The 19,736-nt window shown below is 33.7% G+C and overlaps 1 protein-coding gene across 2 annotated transcripts in view; it reads right to left on the bottom strand.

Annotated features, from left to right (window-relative positions):
• The window catches only part of LOC141459147 (lachesin-like), a 242,292-nt gene extending 223,081 nt beyond the window's left edge, over positions 1–19,211 (bottom strand). Inside the window, exons 1-2 of one of the 2 annotated variants that reach the window (XM_074137819.1) lie at positions 18,792–19,211; positions 18,475–18,540 (exon numbers count right to left, since the gene is read on the bottom strand). In XM_074137819.1, coding sequence (XP_073993920.1) covers positions 18,475–18,540; positions 18,792–18,852 — 127 coding nt within the window. In that variant the 5' untranslated portion in view covers positions 18,853–19,211. The remainder of the gene's footprint in view (positions 1–18,474; positions 18,541–18,791) is intronic. The other variant, XM_074137820.1, reaches the window with a different exon arrangement.
• Positions 19,212–19,736: the final 525 nt, after the last annotated feature.

The following is a 19,736-nucleotide window of genomic DNA, read 5'->3' as shown; positions in this document are numbered from 1 at the left end:
TTAAAGAAAGGCATGATAACAGTTTTACTCGTGTTGATTTCTAATAAATTAACATCGCAATAAGATTTAAGCAAATTAAGTTTAAATTGTACATCTCTCGGGGAGTATGCGGCGATCGCTAGATCGTCAGCATATAGCAACATTAGGAGCTCATTAGAGCTATTAATTCTTATTCCCCTTGCTCCATTATCCCTGAAATATTCCACGATGTCAGAAATATAAAGATTGAAAAACAGAGGGCTTAGCTTCTCCCCTTGTAACACCCCTTGAGTGATATTAACATTTTCATCAGAATCATAATTACCCGATAAGGTTATATACGAGTGCTCATATAAGGCTTTAATAATGCGAATAATCTTTGAGCTAATTCCCATTTTATATAATTTAGTCAGCAACAATCCATGAGGAACAGAATCGAAAGCTCGTTTAAGGTCGACGAAAATTATGTAAATCCGTCTTTTGTTGAATTTAAGATTAAGATTTATTACACTAGAAAGAGTGAAAGTGGCATCAATGCAGCCCCTGCCTGCTCTAAAGCCATTTTGTTCTTCCGGAATTAAAGAGAATTTATCACACCATGTTATTAAGCGGTCATATAAAATCTGCGTAAAGAGCTTTACAATATTGTTAATAAGAGCGATTCCTCGATAGTTGAGTGGATCCTTAGGATCACTTTTTTTATGAATCATTTTCATTTTCACAGCGAACCAAGATTGGGGGATCTTCTCCTGTTTGAATATCAGATTGAAAAGTTGTAATAAAAGGTGTTCCCAGGACGGGGTCAACATTTTAAAGGCCTCATTTGGTATAAGGTCAACGCCAGGAGCCTTACTACTTCCGCTCTTATATATGCTTAGTTGCAGTTCTTCTAAACTAATATCTTGATCTAATTCCGGCTGAAAGTGTCCAAAAAAGGTAAAATTATAATCAATATTATTTGGGTAGATATTAAGGAAAAACGAATGCCACTCACTATCTGAGATGCAATTTACAGGTTTTTTATTACCGCGATACCTATTTACTGCCCTCCAAAATTCAGCTGAATTGGTAACATTAGAAAATGTATTTTTTAATTCTGCCTCATATAGTTGTTTGGAATGTTTTACAAGGGTCTGATGGCTCTTCTTAGCACACAAATAATTTGACAGAGATTGCTGTGAATGATTTTTCTTAAATAGTTTATAAAGACGGTTTAAATTAGCCTTTGATTTTTTACAAACAGTTGAAAACCATGGATTATTACCAACAGTCGGATTGCCTGTTTTATGAATTTTCCTGATTATGCCCGCTTCATTTAGTGAAAGATAAAGAGTGTTAGTTATGTTAGAAGATAATAGATCAACATCATCACTGTTTATGTAAATGTTGGTTGAAACGTCAATATTCTGTATAAAATCGAGCCATTTGTTTACGTTTTTTCGATCAATGGAATAAGAAGTTAAATTATTTTCATTAGAAAGAACCTTCTTTTCAGTTTTGTTAATACATAACAAAGTTAATAAACACAAACTATGATCAGAGTTACCAGTCGTATTAACAATTTCAAAGTCCCTACAAATAGAAAGAGCATTACAATTGATAAATAATAAATCTATACAACTACAACCTCTCTCACTTAAATACGTAAACTGCCCCGGAATATCGGACGGACTTCTGCCATTGCACAAAATAAATCCATTTTCCTCCATCATATCAATTAACAAAACACCTCTACGATCTGACTTTTGATCTAATGAGCATCTACAATTATTAAAAATAGATCCTAGCAAAATATCTTCTTCCAAATCATTTAAAAGGCCCGGTCTAGCGTTAAAATCGCCGCCTACTATTATATTGATATGACCAAATTCCATAATTATGTCATTTAAATGATCTTTAAAACTGTTTATAATTAACTCATCATTTAAATTAGGTCGCCAATAATTGGCGCAAACAAGAAACGACTCATTATCAGAGCTTATAAGCAAAGAAAACCAATGTTCGTGTTTATGAAAAATTTTAGTAATATTATTATAATTTGAACGGACCAACACAATAATACCTCCTGAACCTCTACCTTTTTTGTGATATTTACTAGCGGTGTTATTGAATATCAAATAATCATAAAAGAAATTTGGCAATTTAACGTTTTCTAAACAACACCAGGTTTCTAACAGGCAAATCACGTCTGCTGACAGCAAAAACTTAATTTCATCTGAATCAAGATTATATAAAGTAGTCAAACCTCTAATATTCCAAAAAATCACTCTGAATTCATTCGCCACTAGGTTGCAGGGGGATGTTTTTAACGCTTTTGTCCTAAAAAAGAATCTGAAGCTTTCGTCCTCTTGTTGGGATTCTTCCTGGTCCTGGAGATTTTACCTGGAGCTTTAATCATTGACAATTGAGTTGTAGAATTGCTATTTCCGGGAGTTGCCAAAATTTCAGGTGTGTTGATAACATCAGATGTTGGTACAAATTGCGACAGATCCTTTTCACATTTAATTTGAATTACAGCAGAACTTTCATTTTGTCGAACTTTAATGCAGTTGTTACTGAACCAGACATATTTAAGTATTTGACGTTGCTGCAAACTCTTCGCCTCGCGAAACAACGAGGAGTTAAAAGGCGACATTGATTCATTGACAAAGATAGGCAATTTGCCAGGGTCACCAAATAATTCCGAAGTTAATTTATTTTTTGAATATTTTTTCTTTTTTAGAAAATCTTCTTTATCAGCATCATTAATAAATTTTAATAGAATTGGAGGGGGGTATTTGTTACTTTTAGGTTTGGGCTTCAGTCTGAAAAAACTAGACGCTTTTTCACAAATATTATCAAACCCAACAGCTTCACCAACTCTTTGTAATTTGAGAGTTAGATTCTCATTTTCCATATATGGGATGTTTAAAATTTTAACAGCCTTATATTTGCAATATTGAATACTTTCTTGAAGTTCAATATAAACGCAGTCAATTGTCTCTTTTAATTTGTTGTTCTCCTGTTTTAATTCTTTATTTCTCTCAGTTAAGGCCCTAATCGATCCCTCCATCTCGGAAACAAGCTTTAAAATTTCTTTCTTAAAACTGCTAATTTCATTTTTGTATGCATTAATTTGGTCTCTAGTAGAAGTAACTTCATTTGATAAAAAATCAAGCTTATCAAATAGCACACTCACAAATTTGTTTTCAATATTGTAGACCTTTTCGGTGGGCGGAGCCTCCACGTGACGTTCTGTTGAACACACATCCCCTCTACTCATACTTGATGTAAGTTGATTTAAATCAAACAAATATTAGCTCTGTTAAAATAAAATTTTCCTAAACTGTTGAATAAGCTAAAAGCGTATTGAAGAATTAAAAAAACACAAAATGAAGTCCGAAAAATTTGGGATAAGCAGGTAAGTTTTATATTTGAGAAAACCTTCTCTAACCACTCAAAAAATCAGTTCAAAGACAGAGCAGCAAAAACACATGTGATCACTATAAAAGCTAGGGTCAAACTAAAAAAAAAAAAAATTATAGTTATAAAGGAGAATTTGGAGTAAGATTTAAAGAAAATTTGGGAATTTTATCTTTTATAGAAAAATAGAAAAAAATTGTCAAAGTTGGGTGTTTTTCAACGTTACACTTTTTCGTGCAGTTTTTGATGGTCAACCCTTATACAACTGTCCTACCGGACAGTTTTAATTTTAAACAGAATTTAGTTATTAATGCTAGAAACTCCTCTTCTGGAAGGCTGTACAAGGAGCTGAGCTATGATTTAGGAGAAAATAAGTATATGAACAATGAATACTCTCTAGATCAGATCTCCTGGATTATGAAAGCGAGAGGCGAACTTATGTATCTTAATTATCGAGTTTTTTTTAGAGATGATGAAGGTTACCTCTGTTCTTTGTGCGATAAGTCCTTCCCAGAGAATACTTATCATTTTCTCGCTGAATGTCCTGCACTTAAAGAGTTTCTCATTCGCTTTTTTGAAAAGGAGAGTCTCACAAAAGAGCAGTTAATAACATATTTAATTGATTATCTTACAATAAATGAAAGCAAATTATAAATTTTTGTAAATACGATATGCTTGTAATTTCTCGTCATAATTGCCTAATTCAATCAAATTCTAATAAATAATCGGTATAATACAATATATTCAGGCGCCACGGTAGCCGAGCGGGTTAAGAGGCGAGACCTGCAAAGCTAATATGCATTGTGGTACTGGGTTCGATTCCTGGTCTTGGCCTTGGATTTTATTTAATGGTTAAATAAGAAATAGTAAAGTACGTTTGCTATTCGCCTCCGTCCACGACACCTAGTAAATGGTAGTTGGACGTTAAGCCCCGCCTGAAAAAATAGGCGATTACTTTACTTTACTTTTTACTTGCAATATATTCTGTAATATTCTTGTGATTTTTAAATTATAATTAAAGTTTAAAGCAATTTTTTTGATATTTCAAGTATATTATTGTAGGCAACAATCCCTCGGATGGTCTTTTGGACCCAGTATAAGTCTTTTAGTTATTATGTTCAAAGAATGTAATTTACTTTATAGTTATTGTTTTTTTCTAAAAACAAAAGGCTACATCGCGGTTTCCTTTTTATTCAACTGGCATTATCAGCTACATCTTTCGCATCTGGCCAACTAAGCCTCAGAAGTGAAAATCATTTATTTCAAAAATAACATCTATTCAAGAAGTGGATGGCTACTTCAATCGATTTTCGAAAGAGCTTTTTTTAAATTTTTCTTTTTATTGTTCAGTGCCCTCTCCTTATACAAGTTCTACAACAAAATTTAAAAGTCTAGAGTGACTTTACTGACCAAACATTTGCCACAAATATGACTAGTAACTAATTAGAAAAACAGAAAACACTCCTCACATCACCGTTCAGCCTAAAAATGCAATTCAGCCATTTAGCTGCAATTATAAACTCCATTATACTGCATTTCTCGCTTCCTTATACGAAATATATATTTTCTTTTATGACTTGAATAAAATATTAACACTGCTTCTAATTAATTTTACAACTCCTTCATTTTTAAATGCCTCAATAGCATGGATTAAATTCTAACAATTAGTACTGCCACAGCTTCTGTGACGACAGAAACACCTATTTTAAAGTTCATGAGCAAAAAAATAATAAAAATGGCTACCCACATATAAAATAAATCAAAGAGAAAAAAGTTTGTAGCCGAAGGATTAAGATTCAAAATCACTGGCAAAAGACGTTCACTAGAACTAGTGTCTCTGTTACTTGACAATTTTTTTTTTTTCAAGTGCTACAGCAATTAATCCAGAATGGATTAAAGATCCTAAAGCAGCGATTTATTTTGAGACTGTAGAAGAAGCACGCTACGCTTGTTTGGCTCAAACCTGGATTTGGTTAGTGATAAATAAGGAACGGATTTTTATGTATTTAAAAATGGCAAATATTTAATTAAAATATGCATTTATTTTCGTCAATTATGTGGAAAATATGTGATTTTCTTAAAATATTTTCTGGAATATTTAAGTAAAATGGACATTTTGGGGGGGGGGGCAAGTTATAATTATTTATACAAGAAAAGAACATTTTTACTATTTATAAAAAGATGTGTTAAATTTTCAATTTTGAAAACTTCACTCTTCGAAATTGTTTGCAACCACATGAAATTTCAAATGTTGGAACGTAAAGTGACGACGATCTGGGCGTAAGATGGACTTGTAACGACTAAAATCCTTTGAAATGACGATTTTTAAGTTTGTGGAAAGGGATATCTTCTCTAACCAAAGCCCGACACGGATCTGTACTCAGAGTAGACTTACTTGATGATGGAGATGTAAGGAAGGCTTGATAGGACGTCCTCTCTTTCTTTCTGTTTTTATTCTCTATGTGCGATCCGGTGGCAATATATTGGGTGACTTGGGAACGTTGAGAGCAAGAAACGCGCTTGTCACAAGCTGTGCAGTACAAAATGTCTCCATCACTTCGAAAAAGTTCTGCTGGAAACTCGCGAAGATATATAGCAACCAGTTGTTTGTTTGATGCCGATGTTCGTGGCATTTCACCCAAAAAAGAATACACTAAGTGACCGAACGAAATGAATTGGACACTTCAACGAACGAGCTGAAAGAACAGACAACGTCAGACAACTTTAAAGAACTAACAAGTGATCGTCACTGTTTAGCAGCATTCTGTGTAAATTACAATAACCATTGTACCCACTGTGATTCGCAGCCCTACAGTCTGTGGTTCACAGTTCCTGTCAACCATCTCCCAATTATGAAAATATGCCCAAAATGAAAAATATGTACATATTTTGGTTAAATATGTAGAAATATTTATTTATTTTAATCAAATATGTATAAATATGCGATAACATCCAAATATGGGGAAATATGTGAAATAAAAGTAGACTCAAACGGCTTAAAAAGTGTCAGTATGAATACTTCTTGTTGAAAAACGTCTGTAAATTGCCTAGAAAAAAATATGTAAATACATACGAATCCGTTCCCTAGTGATAAAACACAATTGCCCACAGTTGTTCAATAAATAACTATTTATTAAAAGTATAACGTGTTAAAATGATGAATATGATCCAGTCGAAAAGTATTTTCAAATGATCTACGCTTTTACGTGTTTCAAGAAAAATAAATTCAATTACAACCCTCATAATTGTAAGAGAAAGTGTAATAAATGAATTTTTTTTTCCATAATTTCTCTATAGAAGCAAAATCAAATTATAAAACATTTGCGACCTAATTTATGAGGGTTTTAAATTAACGTATGATTAAAGTCATATGAGATTTGTGTGGCAGTGGAGCCAACACACACTCTTCCACCCAAACAATAATTTATTGTGCATTACATAACAATATGTCCCACCAAGTGACATGTGTCTCGTGTCAAAATTGTTTTACAAAATTAAAGATTTAGTATAGCTGACTTTATTTGACTGATTAGGCGATTGTAGTTGTTGTGTAAAGATTTACACATTGTCTGGCATACTTCATCCTTACTTTTCGTTTACTAGAATCTTGGTAATGGGATGTATTTAAAGAAATCTGTACTGCAACATGCTCATGTTAAGGTACAACGTGTTCTGCATAAAACTTACTCCTACTTACTTATCTGGTCGAAACCTTATCTATATACCATTCTATTATCCTCTTCATTTAGTTTTCCGTCATCACTTATTTTAAAACAAGGATCCTGGTGTACCTCTTCTTCTTGATGTTGATGCTCAACTTCAATTCCATCCCTGAATATCACCAAACACTTTGGTCTAAGCAGTATTTACACCCAAATCTTTTTTTTTGCGCTAGATCTTTGCTTCTCATGTTAGCATTTTCTTGCAGCTTCTCTTCATCATCCGCTAATGCGGAAACAGAAGAAGTAGTTGCATTGTGACCACCAGTTTTCTAAATATTACCAACCAGGTTAGCTGAATGCTTTCCTTAGTTACATTTGCCGTAACAGCGACTAACTGCAGAGAATTGTTGTAGAATGTTTAAGGGATAATAATCAGACGGCTATTCAGAATTTAAAGTCCATTACCCAACATGAGATTAAAGATTTTTGCTTAAAATTTCTAAATTAAAACTGTCCGGTAGGACAGTTGTATAAGGGTTGATCGTCAAAAACAGCACGAAAAAGCGTAACGTTGAAAAACACCAACTTTGACAATTTTTTTTTCTCTTTTTCAATAAAAGATAAAATTTCCAAATTTTCTTTAAAATGTTGGGCAAATCCTCCTTTATGACTGGAATTTTTTTGCAACAACACAGATTAAATAGATTTTGAGAAATACGTTGCTGAAAATGGGCAAAATCGGCTTTTTCAAAAATTGGTCTTGTTGTTCTTGTTTGTTACCTTTTTTGTAAACAGCGTAGCGCCTAAAAGCGTGAACCGATTTTCATGAATGAGGTGTCATTCGATTCGGAATTTTATGTAGATGTGCCTCTTGGGAGTCTCGACGCTGTACATCGAATGGGAGAGGAGTTATATCAATAAGTCCTAAAATACAATACTCCGGTGTACTGCGGGGACTGATTTAACACAGCATTCCACTAACTTTTAACTTAACCAATAAGTAATCATGTTTATTAGTGAGGTACCATACGGACACAAACTTCTGAAGAATGCGTTTTGAAGCTTGGGTTGCATAAATTAAAAACAATTATTCATAACGAGTGTAGGAATCGCTGAGATGCTTTCCAATCAAGTCCGACCTTAACATGTGACAGCCATTAGTAATAAGTGACAACTTACCTTTGCTTATCAAGTTAGCCAGCAAAAAAAATAACAAAAAATTCTGCGGGACTTGCCATTCATTTATTATATATCGAAGGCCGCCTAGTAATGACTTGCTGTGATCAGAGGTTTCGGCAACCTCAGTTAACCATCAGAATTTGCGCAATATCAAGGGACATTAATCGCAAAGATAAATCTTCAACATTGAAGAGAATTAGCTAACAGTAAATAGAATATACTTGTATTATTTATTGATTAATTTTTTTAATATCAACCCTGAGAACTTCAAAATATATTGTATAAGTATATTGTATTTCTAACTCAGGCAAACTGGACTAAACGACTATTATTTCCACTACTCTCACGTGACTCCAAAATGACTGTGACCAACAAATTCCTCCTCTACAAAGTGAGTCATCAGGCCGATGTTACTCTACGCCTGCTCCCATCTGGAACCTGAACTGTGGTAGCAGCATCAAGAAACTCCAGGACAACACAGAACAATGTTCTTAGACTCTCCTCCGACGCACTAAAATTGACTAACTCCATGAGACTGCATCCATCATCACCATATATCCAAACTCCTTTCCATTCTAGACTGTCATCCTAATCCACTCTGCCGCGGACATAGCCTCCTACAGATCCTTCTATTCCCCAACAGGACACAAAAGACTAAAACACATCCTTCTCTAACTTTCTACACTACGAGGGTCGTTTGAAAAGTCCGTGCAAAGTCAGAGAGATAGCACTACTGGCGCGTATCGAGGTTATGTTTAGTTAGTAGCATCTCATGGAAGAACACACACCAAGTTTCAGCCAGATCGGTCTATTTCTTTGTGTTTGGCATTCGTTTGAATCGAGGAAGTCGAGTGATTTTCAAAAAATGGACGAAAAAGAATTTCATGTGTTGATTAAACACTACTTTATGAAAGGCAAAACGCCTCAGGAGACTAAAGAGGAGCTTGATAAACATTATGGTGACTCTGCACCTTCGATTAGAACAGTTTATAAGTGGTTTCAAAATTTTCGGAGTGACCATATGGGCACAAGTGACGCTGAACGTTCTGGACGCCCTGTTGAGGTTACTACTCCAGAAATCAATGATAAAATCCATGTTATGGTGATGGATGACAGAAGAGTGAAGGTGCGTGAGATTGCTAGTGCTGTGGGCATCTCGAATGAACGGGTACATAATATTTTGCATCAACATTTGGACATGACAAAGCTATCCGCAAGATGGGTGCCGCAATTTCTCACGCTTGACCAAAAACGAAATCGTGTGAAGTGTTGCAAGGACGGTTTGCAGCTGTTCCAGAAGAATCTGCAGGACTTTAAGCGTCGTTTCGTCACTGTGGATGAAATATGGATACATCACTACACTCCTGAGACCAAAGAACAATCTAAACAATGGGTTACCAAAGGGGAATCTGCGCCAAAAAAGGCGAAGACCGTTCCTTCGGCCGGAAAGATTATGGCGACTGTCTTTTAGGATTCGCAAGGAATAATCCTCATCGACTATCTGGAAAAGGGTAAAACTATTACAGGTGCATATTATTTATCGTTATTGGACCGTTTGAAAACCGAGCTGCAAGAAAAAAGGCCCACGATTGGCCCCCAAAAAAGTCCTTTTCCATCACGACAACGCACCAGCTCACACCTCAGCAGTTGTGGTCGCAAAATTAATGGAAATAGGGTTCCAACTCGTTTCACATCCCCACTATTCTCCAGACTTGGCTCCCTCGGACTACTATTTGTTCCCCAATATGAAGAAATGGCTGGCGGGAAAAAGATTTTATTCAAACGAGGAGGTGATTGCAGAAACAAATGGCTATTTTTCAGACTTGGACAAATCCTATTATTCGGAAGGGATCAACAAACTAGAGCAGCGTTGGACGAAGTGTATAAGCCTAAAAGGAGACTATGTTGAAAAATAAAAAAGGTTTACCCCAAAAAATTAAGTAGTTTTTATTTTTGCACGGACTTTTCAAACGACCCTCGTAGCTGCAGGTTTTTCCTCTCCTTTTTTCCCTGCATTCCTATCCTGCTCACTTAACCTTTCTCCACTTGTTATGAAGGTTAAAATGTTTTTGTACATTGGTACTTCGTGTATTTATTTTAATGTACATATTTAGTGTAATAAATATTTATTCTATTCCATTCTTCTATATATATTTCCGGTCGGTCACCCGCCAAAAAAAAAAAAATCAAAAAATCATCATTACCATCTGCTGTAACTGCATTAAAAGATCAGCTGATTTTGGGCAATTTTTCCCACCATATTTTTTTATTTTTTGGCGGTAGCGGTAGAAAAGGCTGGTGATACATCAGAGACTCTATACAGTCCGCTGTTGCGTAACGGAGTTTTTTGATATTTTTGCGTGCGCTACACGAAACAAACTTCGTTAACCTCGTATCTCGTTAATATGGAAATTTGTTATACACACACACATATATATACATATATACATATATATATATATACACCACCCCTGACGTCCTAATCTATACGGGGTCCAAGCTAGCCACCCCATAGCGGTCAGAAGCCTCCCCGCACGGCCCGGTAATATTCCAGAGCTGCTGCGTTATCCCCTCTTAGCTACCTACTAAGCCACACAACTACAACCAACTTATACAAAACATTTCTACTAACACTTAAATAAATAAAATCAGATCTGGAATGAAATAGTCCCAAGATTTTCATTAACAATTCTTATAGTTGAAATTTGGTAAATTTGTCTTTGGAATTTTCAACTTCATTAACTCGCAGCTTTCATTTGACTTCTTTTTTGCCACAATTTATATAACTATTATTATTTTTTTTTTAATTTACGATTTACTAGGCACCACGGTAGCCGAGCGGTTAGAGGCGAGACCTGTAAAGCTAATATTTATTGCGGTATTGGGTTCGATTCCCGGTCTAGAGGCCTTGGATTTTATTTAATGGTTAATATGAGAACTTTATAGAAACGTATGTTTGCTAGCCGCCTCCGTAAACGATACCTAATTGGTAGGTGGACGTAAAGCCTGCCTGAAAAAATAATAGGCATAATAGGATGACTTTTACTGGTTATCATGGTCCAACTAACAGTCTGAGAATTAACAAAAAATTTAAAAAGTCTACTTCAAAAAATTAAATTAAAGATAATAAAAATTTACTTTATTTTCAAATTATTGTTCTGAAAAAACTAGTTAAATAGCATAACTGATCACTTTTTTATGCCTTCATGATTATTATGTTTTTCTTCTAATTCGATAACACCCGCCATTATACTTTGCACTGTCAATGATCTCAAAAATGGTTTGAAAACCCCTTGGTTTAGGGGGATGCTTAGGAATGGAACAAAAAAACAAAAAAAAACCTGCAGTTAGAGGAGAAAATTTAGAGCAAAGTGTTTTTAATTCTTTTGTGTCTGTAGAGAATGGAAGAATCGCGGCTGAGTGGATTAGGATGATACGAGGATGATACGTAATCTAGAGTGGAGAAGGGTTTCAGCCGCAGGTTTTGGATAAGGTAGGGTACGGCGATAATGGATGCAATCACAAGGAGTTAGTCGATTTCAGTACGTCAAGGAGAGTCCGTCGCTAAGTCTGAGAAATTTGTTCTTGATGTTGCTGCTATACGAAGTGTGGCTATTAAATAATGAGACTAATGCTCCTACAGAAGAACTATGCATGCGCCAAATCCTAATGACCGACAACTGTACAATGTTGCGTAAAGCCTTCTCTTTCGATTGCAGCGTCTCACATGTTTGTAAAGAAATCTGTCTGACCGGTACCGTCGTTTGTGTAAGGAGGTCTTAGTTTCGTTTTGCCGAAAACATGATACTACACATGTAGTAGAACAACCAATTGTCGTGAGATTTCACAAGAAACTGGGTAAAACCGCTACTGAAACTTATCTTTTATTAAAAGAAGTTTATGGCGATGAATGTTATCACAAGTGCGCAAGTTTTTGAGTGGTTCAAGCGTTTTCAAGATGGCCGAGAAGACGTCGGAGATGATGACTGCCCAGGTCGTCCTAGCACGCCCAAAACGGATGAAAATATCGATTATAATTAATCAACATTCCTACCGTGAGGTTCTTGCTTTACTCCGTGAAAGAGTAAGGAAAAAGAACAACCCGATTTGTGGAAGAACAAGTCACGGGGTTCTTCATCAAGACAACGCGCCGGCTCACACTGCATTGTCTGTTCAAGACGTTTCAAGCCAAGTACAACATCCCAGTTTTAGGCCATCCGCACCTTATTCGCCTGAGACCTGGCCCCATGTGACTTTTATCTGTTCCCCCAAAGTCAAATCTGCATTAAAAGGAACACGGATTTCAGTCCGTTGAAGGTGTGAAAGCAAAAGCGGCACGCGTCATGCAGGAGCTCACAGAAAAAGACTTCCAGCACTGTTTGGAACAATGGTAAATTCGCATGGAGCGTTATAGGGATAGGGGAGGGGTGTATATTGAAGGTGATAATAACTAAATATGTATAGATTTAAAATAAAATGTTTTATAGCAATAGTCTCGTTATTTAATAGCCACACCTCGTAGATTAGGCTCCAGGCGGAGCAGGCGTAGAGTAACATCGCCCTGATGGCCACTATGTTGAGGAGGAGTTAGTTCTATACAGTCATCTTCGATTCTCGTGAAAGTAAAGGGAAAAATAGTCATGTAGTCCAGTTTACCGGAGTTCACTTTGTCCTTGAACGTGAGTAGAGAAGGCGGGTTTCTTAGCCAAGATTTTACAAATTTGTTAAATTAAAAGTAAATTTATTAACAATAAGTCGCCGTTAAGGGGAAAAAGTTTTCAAGATGAAGCGGTCTATTTGTGTCTACCAGAAACGCTAAATCGCAGGAAATACGTAATAGTAGCACGTTTAGTGGTTGACATTCTATAGCAGTTGCAGCGATTTCCTTCAAACTCAAAATGTCCTTACACCTGTGCAAGCTACGTTCCCAAAATGTCAATAGTTTTGTAAAAGTGTTTACAAAATTACTGAGTGACCAAGTGTTGTACAAGATGAATTACACGTAAGTGAAATCAACATCTATGAATATCTAGGCTTCGTGACCGTAAATTATTGAACTAATGATTGAAGATTGGCGAGGAATCGGTCTTCTTGCCAACGTTTCGACAAATATATTGTCTTCTTCAGGGCCTGGATATTACAAATACACAAATACAAACAATTCAGTAACACAGAAAATCAGTAAAAACACAGAAATATAAAAAGTAAAATACACTAAATTCTTTATAATTATTGAAACTTACGTGGCTATGCGGGTTGGTTGAGTTACAGAAAACTAAGAGCCAGAACTGGAGAAACGGGTATATATGTACAAATATAGCGGGACTTACACGGGAATTTTGGTAATTACAATGGGACAGATACAATAGACTAATTACAATATTCAATTTGACAAAAGAGTTCGTAAAATAGATATTGGGAAATTTCTTTTAATACAAAAACGTTGAAGACAAACTTAGGAAAAACCACAAAACACTTTTATGAACTAAATACCATAAAAATCAAATGATTGGAAGCAAATTTAAAAATACACAGCAATAATTATGTACAGAAGTTGGATATCTTTTTATTTGTTAATGATAAAACTGTAGCAATTGGCTAAATCCACTAAAATGCACTAAACTGAATAATACTACCTGTAATGACGAATGCAAGTCCAAAACCGGCCATCTTGCTACCACGGATAAAGTGAAAAGACAAAAATGCAGTCCTATCTAAAGTTAAAATCATTGCAATTGATAAAAACTCAACACCAGTAATTCTTTTAAACTCGGTTCACTAATAATGCAGTGATATAATTACCACTTTTAGTGATAATTACAAGGAATTATGGGAACCAAAGTGTCGAATAAGTATTTCAGGGGATCCTAATTGACTTATTTTCTCTAACTGTGAATGCATACAAGTAAATAGTGTAAATTTAAACATATATTTTTACTAGTAATTCAAAGTTTGTTCAGGTTATCACAGTTAGCTCTAACTTGGCTTCGAAAATCTGATATTTGATGTATAAACTGCGCAAATATGTTCATCACGTTTATTTTTAATAGTTCAACATAGGATTTTAAATCAAAACTAATCGAAAAGAATTCAATTTAAGTGTTCAAAAGGAATCTGTTAATTATTACTTCCTTAAAAGAGAAAAATAAAGCGTACAGAGCGAGTTTAACGAATAAAAATGTATATATGGGTAATTCCACGGATCTTCGTCACACTTGAAAACATGAGGGCCGAAAAAATGGATGAAAATATGATTTTTGGATTGTGCTTCTGGACTAGAATTTACCTGAATTTTTTCAGATTTTTTTTTCAAGGTCATTTATTGTTTATAACATTTTTTATTTATTAAAAATATGAAAAATCAGAAATTTCAATGAATTTTTACGCCAATTCTGGCCAATAAACAAAAAAAAAAATCTCATATAAAAAGTTTGTGTTTTTGTCCAAATTTTTCAAAAATGATATTAGTTTAACGTTTTATACAATATCTTTATTTCTTATTTGAAAAAACACTTTAAAAATCGCAATTCCCAGAAAACGCCACCTTCTATCAGGCTGAAATTTGGCAATAATATTGGGTGTACATTCCAAAAGACACATACAAATTTTCAGAGTGGACCGCCTAGTAATGCTGGTTTTAACGAATTTTTAAGTTTTATAACACTTAAATATGGCGATTTAAATATGGCGACATCTACAGTTATCGATTGAAACCTCCCCCGCCTGTTATTTTTCGTATGGCAACACATTGTAGATGGCGCTGGAATAATTGCGGTCTAGTCTGATCTCTGAAAAAGGAAAATGAAAGTTCGGCGAAACACACAGAAGGCAAAAAAGAAAAAAAATGCGAAGAAAAAAGTCGCACGAAAGAGTTTGGCAAGTCGCTCAGATTATAAACATTTAGACCGTTGTTCCAATCCATTCGGATTGGATCGGCACTTGATCAAGACAAAATTGAGAAAACCCTCGAAGCCTTTGAAAAAAAAGTTTGGTTACCTGGGAGGTCGGCTGTGTAATGAGTGCAGGAAGAAATTGTATGACACAGGTAGGTTTTGAGGTTATGTTTATGGTACACATAGTTACGTTGTCAGTTACTTTATTGTTATCAACATTTTTGCAGACCGAGAAACTTTTCTGTCCTTGCAAAAACAAAAAGGGGCCAGCAAATGGAGATCCAAGATGAACGACAGCAGCAAGAAATTGCGGATGATTATGAGATAGACGAAAACAGCGGTTCATTGCAAACCCAGCAATCCGTTGGAAGTGACAAATCTTTTCACGACAGAAACTATGAAGTTGAAGTGATCAATTCTAGTCTTCTGAATGCAATTGCAGCTTCACCCATCACAAAGCGATGCTTACAGAAGGAGTCACAACATCGTTAAAACAGGCATTACTAGGCGGTCCACTCTGAAAATTTGTATGTATATTTTGGAATGTACACCCAATATTATTGCCAAATTTCAGCCTGATAGAAGGTGGCGTTTTCTGGGAATTGCGATTTTTAAAGTGTTTTTTCAAATAAGAAATAAAGATATTGTATAAAACGTTAAACTAATATCATTTTTGAAAAATTTGGACAAAAACACAAACTTTTTATATGGGATGTTTTTTTGTTTATTGGCCAGAATTGGCGTAAAAATTCATTGAAATTTCTGATTTTTCATATTTTTAATAAATAAAAAATGTTATAAACAATAAATGACCTTGAAAAAAAAATCTGAAAAAATTCAGGTAAATTCTAATCCAGAAGCACAATCCAAAAATCATATTTTCATCCATTTTTTCGGCCCTCATGTTTTCAAGTGTGACGAAGATCCGTGGAATTACCCATATTTAACTGAAATTTAACTTTGTTCACATTATTACCAATTCGCGCATCACTTCATAACTAGATTTTAGTTTTTTTAAAAAAAACATGCTACACGAACAGCACCGATATTTAGCCTCTTTTAATTCTAACAGATTAGTGTATTGGTAAACGATAAATTGGTACTTTTGTAACATTTTTGGTGGCCCAACATCTCACATTTGAATGTCAACTTCATAAATAAACTGTTTACCGCATAAATTTGAATTTTCTGGGAAACTAAATGAATAGAATAGTCGCTTAAGTACCCCCCCTCCAAAAATATGCGTTAAACCTTTTTTTTTGATATCTACTGTAAGACAAATCAAGCAAATAATGTGAATCTTTAACCTTTGTTATTAAATAGAATTCCCAAACAAGTAGTTCGAATTTATTGCGTGAAGTTCTATTTTTATCGGCAGGATAAGTTTTTGTTTAAGATATATGAAAAATTTGCTTCAACACGGCTTCAATTAATAGCACAAATTCTGTTTAAGCTAGGTTTTTAACTAACTGCACAGATGGTGGTATTTAAATTTTTGAAACAGTATTGTGGTAATTCTAGTAGAAAATTAATTTTAATTAAAAATGCCTTATGAGTGACAAGAGCGAGTGGGCCTTTTTTAAACTAAGGAAATAATGCATTTTTAACAGAAATTTTAAATTCATTTATTGTATCTTAAATTGCTTTTAAAGAAAATGCCGTTTTGAGATTGCCCAATTATAAATAGTTAACTTCTTTTAATTGTTGAAGAGGAACCAAGGAAATAGTGTAAATTTAGAGGAGAAAAATTATAACTTATCGGAAATTTAAGTTTAAGCAGATTATCAAAAACTATCTGTAACTCGGCTGCCGACATTATTTTTTTTAAACTGAATGCCTTGAAAAAACAGATATAATTAACAGTTTAAACAATTTTGGAAGCAGTTCAAATGAAATTTTGTAATTTAATAAGAAAAATTTTTTGTGAGAAGTTTCATAAAGTTCTACTTAATTTCACTTAGTTACGTACATTGAAATCATGCAATAAAATAGGGTGAATTTAAATTTAAAAAAAATATATTTTTACTCGAAATTAATGTTTCTTCAGTTTAACACAATTAGCTTACACTTTGCCACCAATAATAGTTACAATAGACACAAATGATATTTCAGAAATTGCTGTAATATATATTTTTAAACAGATTTACGAGCAACTTTAGATTTTAATGGGAATAAAATTTGAAGGAAATATCGTTTAATTGTTCCTAGCAATGCAATTTAAGGTAACCTACTTAATTTCAAAGAAATGGAGCAAATAATGTGAATTTATCGTACAGAAAATTGTAGTACTTTTTGACTGGCATGTTTTTTTACTGTTTATCACTTGTAACAGATGTACTAATGTACCCTTTTTTCTTTGTTTAATTTCCAAAACTGGGTGCAAACAGAAAATGGTAGAAATGTGTATTAATTTTATGCCTAAGAGTTAAAATTTTTGAGAGGGTTTTAAAGGGAAACTATTTGAGATAAAAAAAAATTTCACGTTTTACTGTAAACAAAATAAGTCAAAACTAATTAGTGTGTTTCTTTACAATTTTAATTTTAAAATTGTCCAAATTGTAACAATATTCCGTATGTTCATAGCTTTTACTACAAAAATGTACTGCCTTTCGTGTTATTAGGATTTTGAAATGGATTGAAAGTTTAAGAGAATATGAGTACCTAAAAAGGCCCTTTTACAACTAGTTTATAAAAAAGCAAAGACATTGAACTATAGTTTTTTGGTATTTAATGAATATCTTGGTATCTATTTTATCCCTCAAATTTCTGCTTAAAAATGCTCACTGTACATATTTTATACTACGTTTATTTCACGTTTAACATTGAATTTAAAGTTTTTAAAAGATTTATATAACTGAATTCAAAAATTTTTTTAACATTAATGCATTAATAGAGTTGATAACGAAAAACTGTAAAAATATCCGTGGAGAATTTAATGCAATTCCTGACAGACAAGGCTGTGTATGCCGTAGTGAAGTTTAGGGCTATAGCCGTGCCTAGTTCTCCCAGCTTTTTCACTAATTTATTGATTTATATTCCTAATTTTCTATTGACCGTCAATAGAAAAAAAAAATTAGTCAAATTTAATTATCAAATATAATGGTTAACATTACCCGTTTATATGTTAGTCTGAATTATTGAATTAAAATGCAATTTTAAGCTATAATTATATATCAAGCAAAAATATATATTATTTATGGGCGGAGTTCTCACTATAAATTCATTTAATGCACCAATTTTAGGGTAGTTAAATTTTTGATTTTATTTAGTGAACGCGCAATTATTTTGAAGTTTTTTTTTTGGTTTTAGAGGGTGGTGATTTTGAATATTCAAAGAAATAAATTTGCTAAATCACTTACCTCTATAAACTGCCTTTGTGTCGCGAAGTTTAGCACCTCTTCCAGCCATATTTCTTTGCAAAATTTCTGTTTAATTAATTTTTTGTTTGAGAATCCAAAAATTATAAAAGAAAAAAATAAATAAATAAATAATTATTTAAAAAAATAAATATATTCCTCATGAAATTTAATTCAATTTAAAAGGCAAAATTTTTCAACTATAAAAAAGGAAAACGAGCTCTTGTTTATGATTAATTTAATATTTTGGTTTATAAAAAATTCGTTTTCCTCGTATATAATTTAAATTTACTTTTTTGAGCGGGTAAATTGAAACTTACCAGATTTAATAGAATACACAATTTGAAAGAGATATATTATAAAAATAAATCTTGCATTCATAACTGGCTCTCTCACTGGTGAGCTCTTTTCTTTCTGGTTATTTATCTTGGTGCAGTTATTTTTAAAAAAAATATATATATATTAAAAATCAAAAGATTAAAACTGGTAGCAGAATTGCTTTCAATTAATAATTGATATTATTATCATGTCGTTAAAATGTTTAAATTACTTTATTCTTTTTTTAATTAATTTATTTTCTCTTAGAGAACCAAAAAAATTTGAAAATGAAAAAATTAAAATTTACAATCTATACTTGATAACAGGTGAAGGGACAGTTAGAGACTGAATGCTATAGGGGAAAGTTACTTCGCTACTAACAGGTGTCCGCCCCCACCAAAATGCTCCCACCCCTCGGATCAGCCCCACTACGATACTATAAACCAACAAAAACAAAACCAAATCAACCATTTTGTAAAACAAAAAAACAAAAAAGAAGCAAAAAAAAAAATTCCTGGTGTGAACAACATTCACACGTTTTGGAATTAAATAATGTACGAGGGTCGTTTGAAAAGTCCGTGCAAAAATAAAAACTACTTAATTTTTTGGGGTAAACCTTTTTTATTTTTCAACATAGTCTCCTTTTAGGCTTATACACTTCGTCCAACGCTGCTCTAGTTTGTTGATCCCTTCCGAATAATAGGATTTGTCCAAGTCTGAAAAATAGCCATTCGTTTCTGCAATCACCTCCTCGTTTGAATAAAATCTTTTTCCCGCCAGCCATTTCTTCATATTAGGGAACAAATAGTAGTCCGAGGGAGCCAAGTCTGGAGAATAGGGGGTATTTGAAACGAGTTGGAACCCTATTTCCATTAATTTTGCGACCACAACTGCTGAGGTGTGAGCTGGTGCGTTGTCGTGATGAAAAGGACTTTTTTGTGGGCCAA

The sequence above is a fragment of the Rhodnius prolixus genome, unplaced genomic scaffold (genome assembly GCF_049639745.1).
Source record: "Rhodnius prolixus isolate KJV_2025 unplaced genomic scaffold, Rpr scaffold_11, whole genome shotgun sequence".
NCBI classification, from domain to species: Eukaryota; Metazoa; Arthropoda; class Insecta; order Hemiptera; family Reduviidae; genus Rhodnius; species Rhodnius prolixus.
Note: the sequence above shows the minus strand (reverse complement) of the source record. Positions and strands in the feature narration are given on the sequence as shown.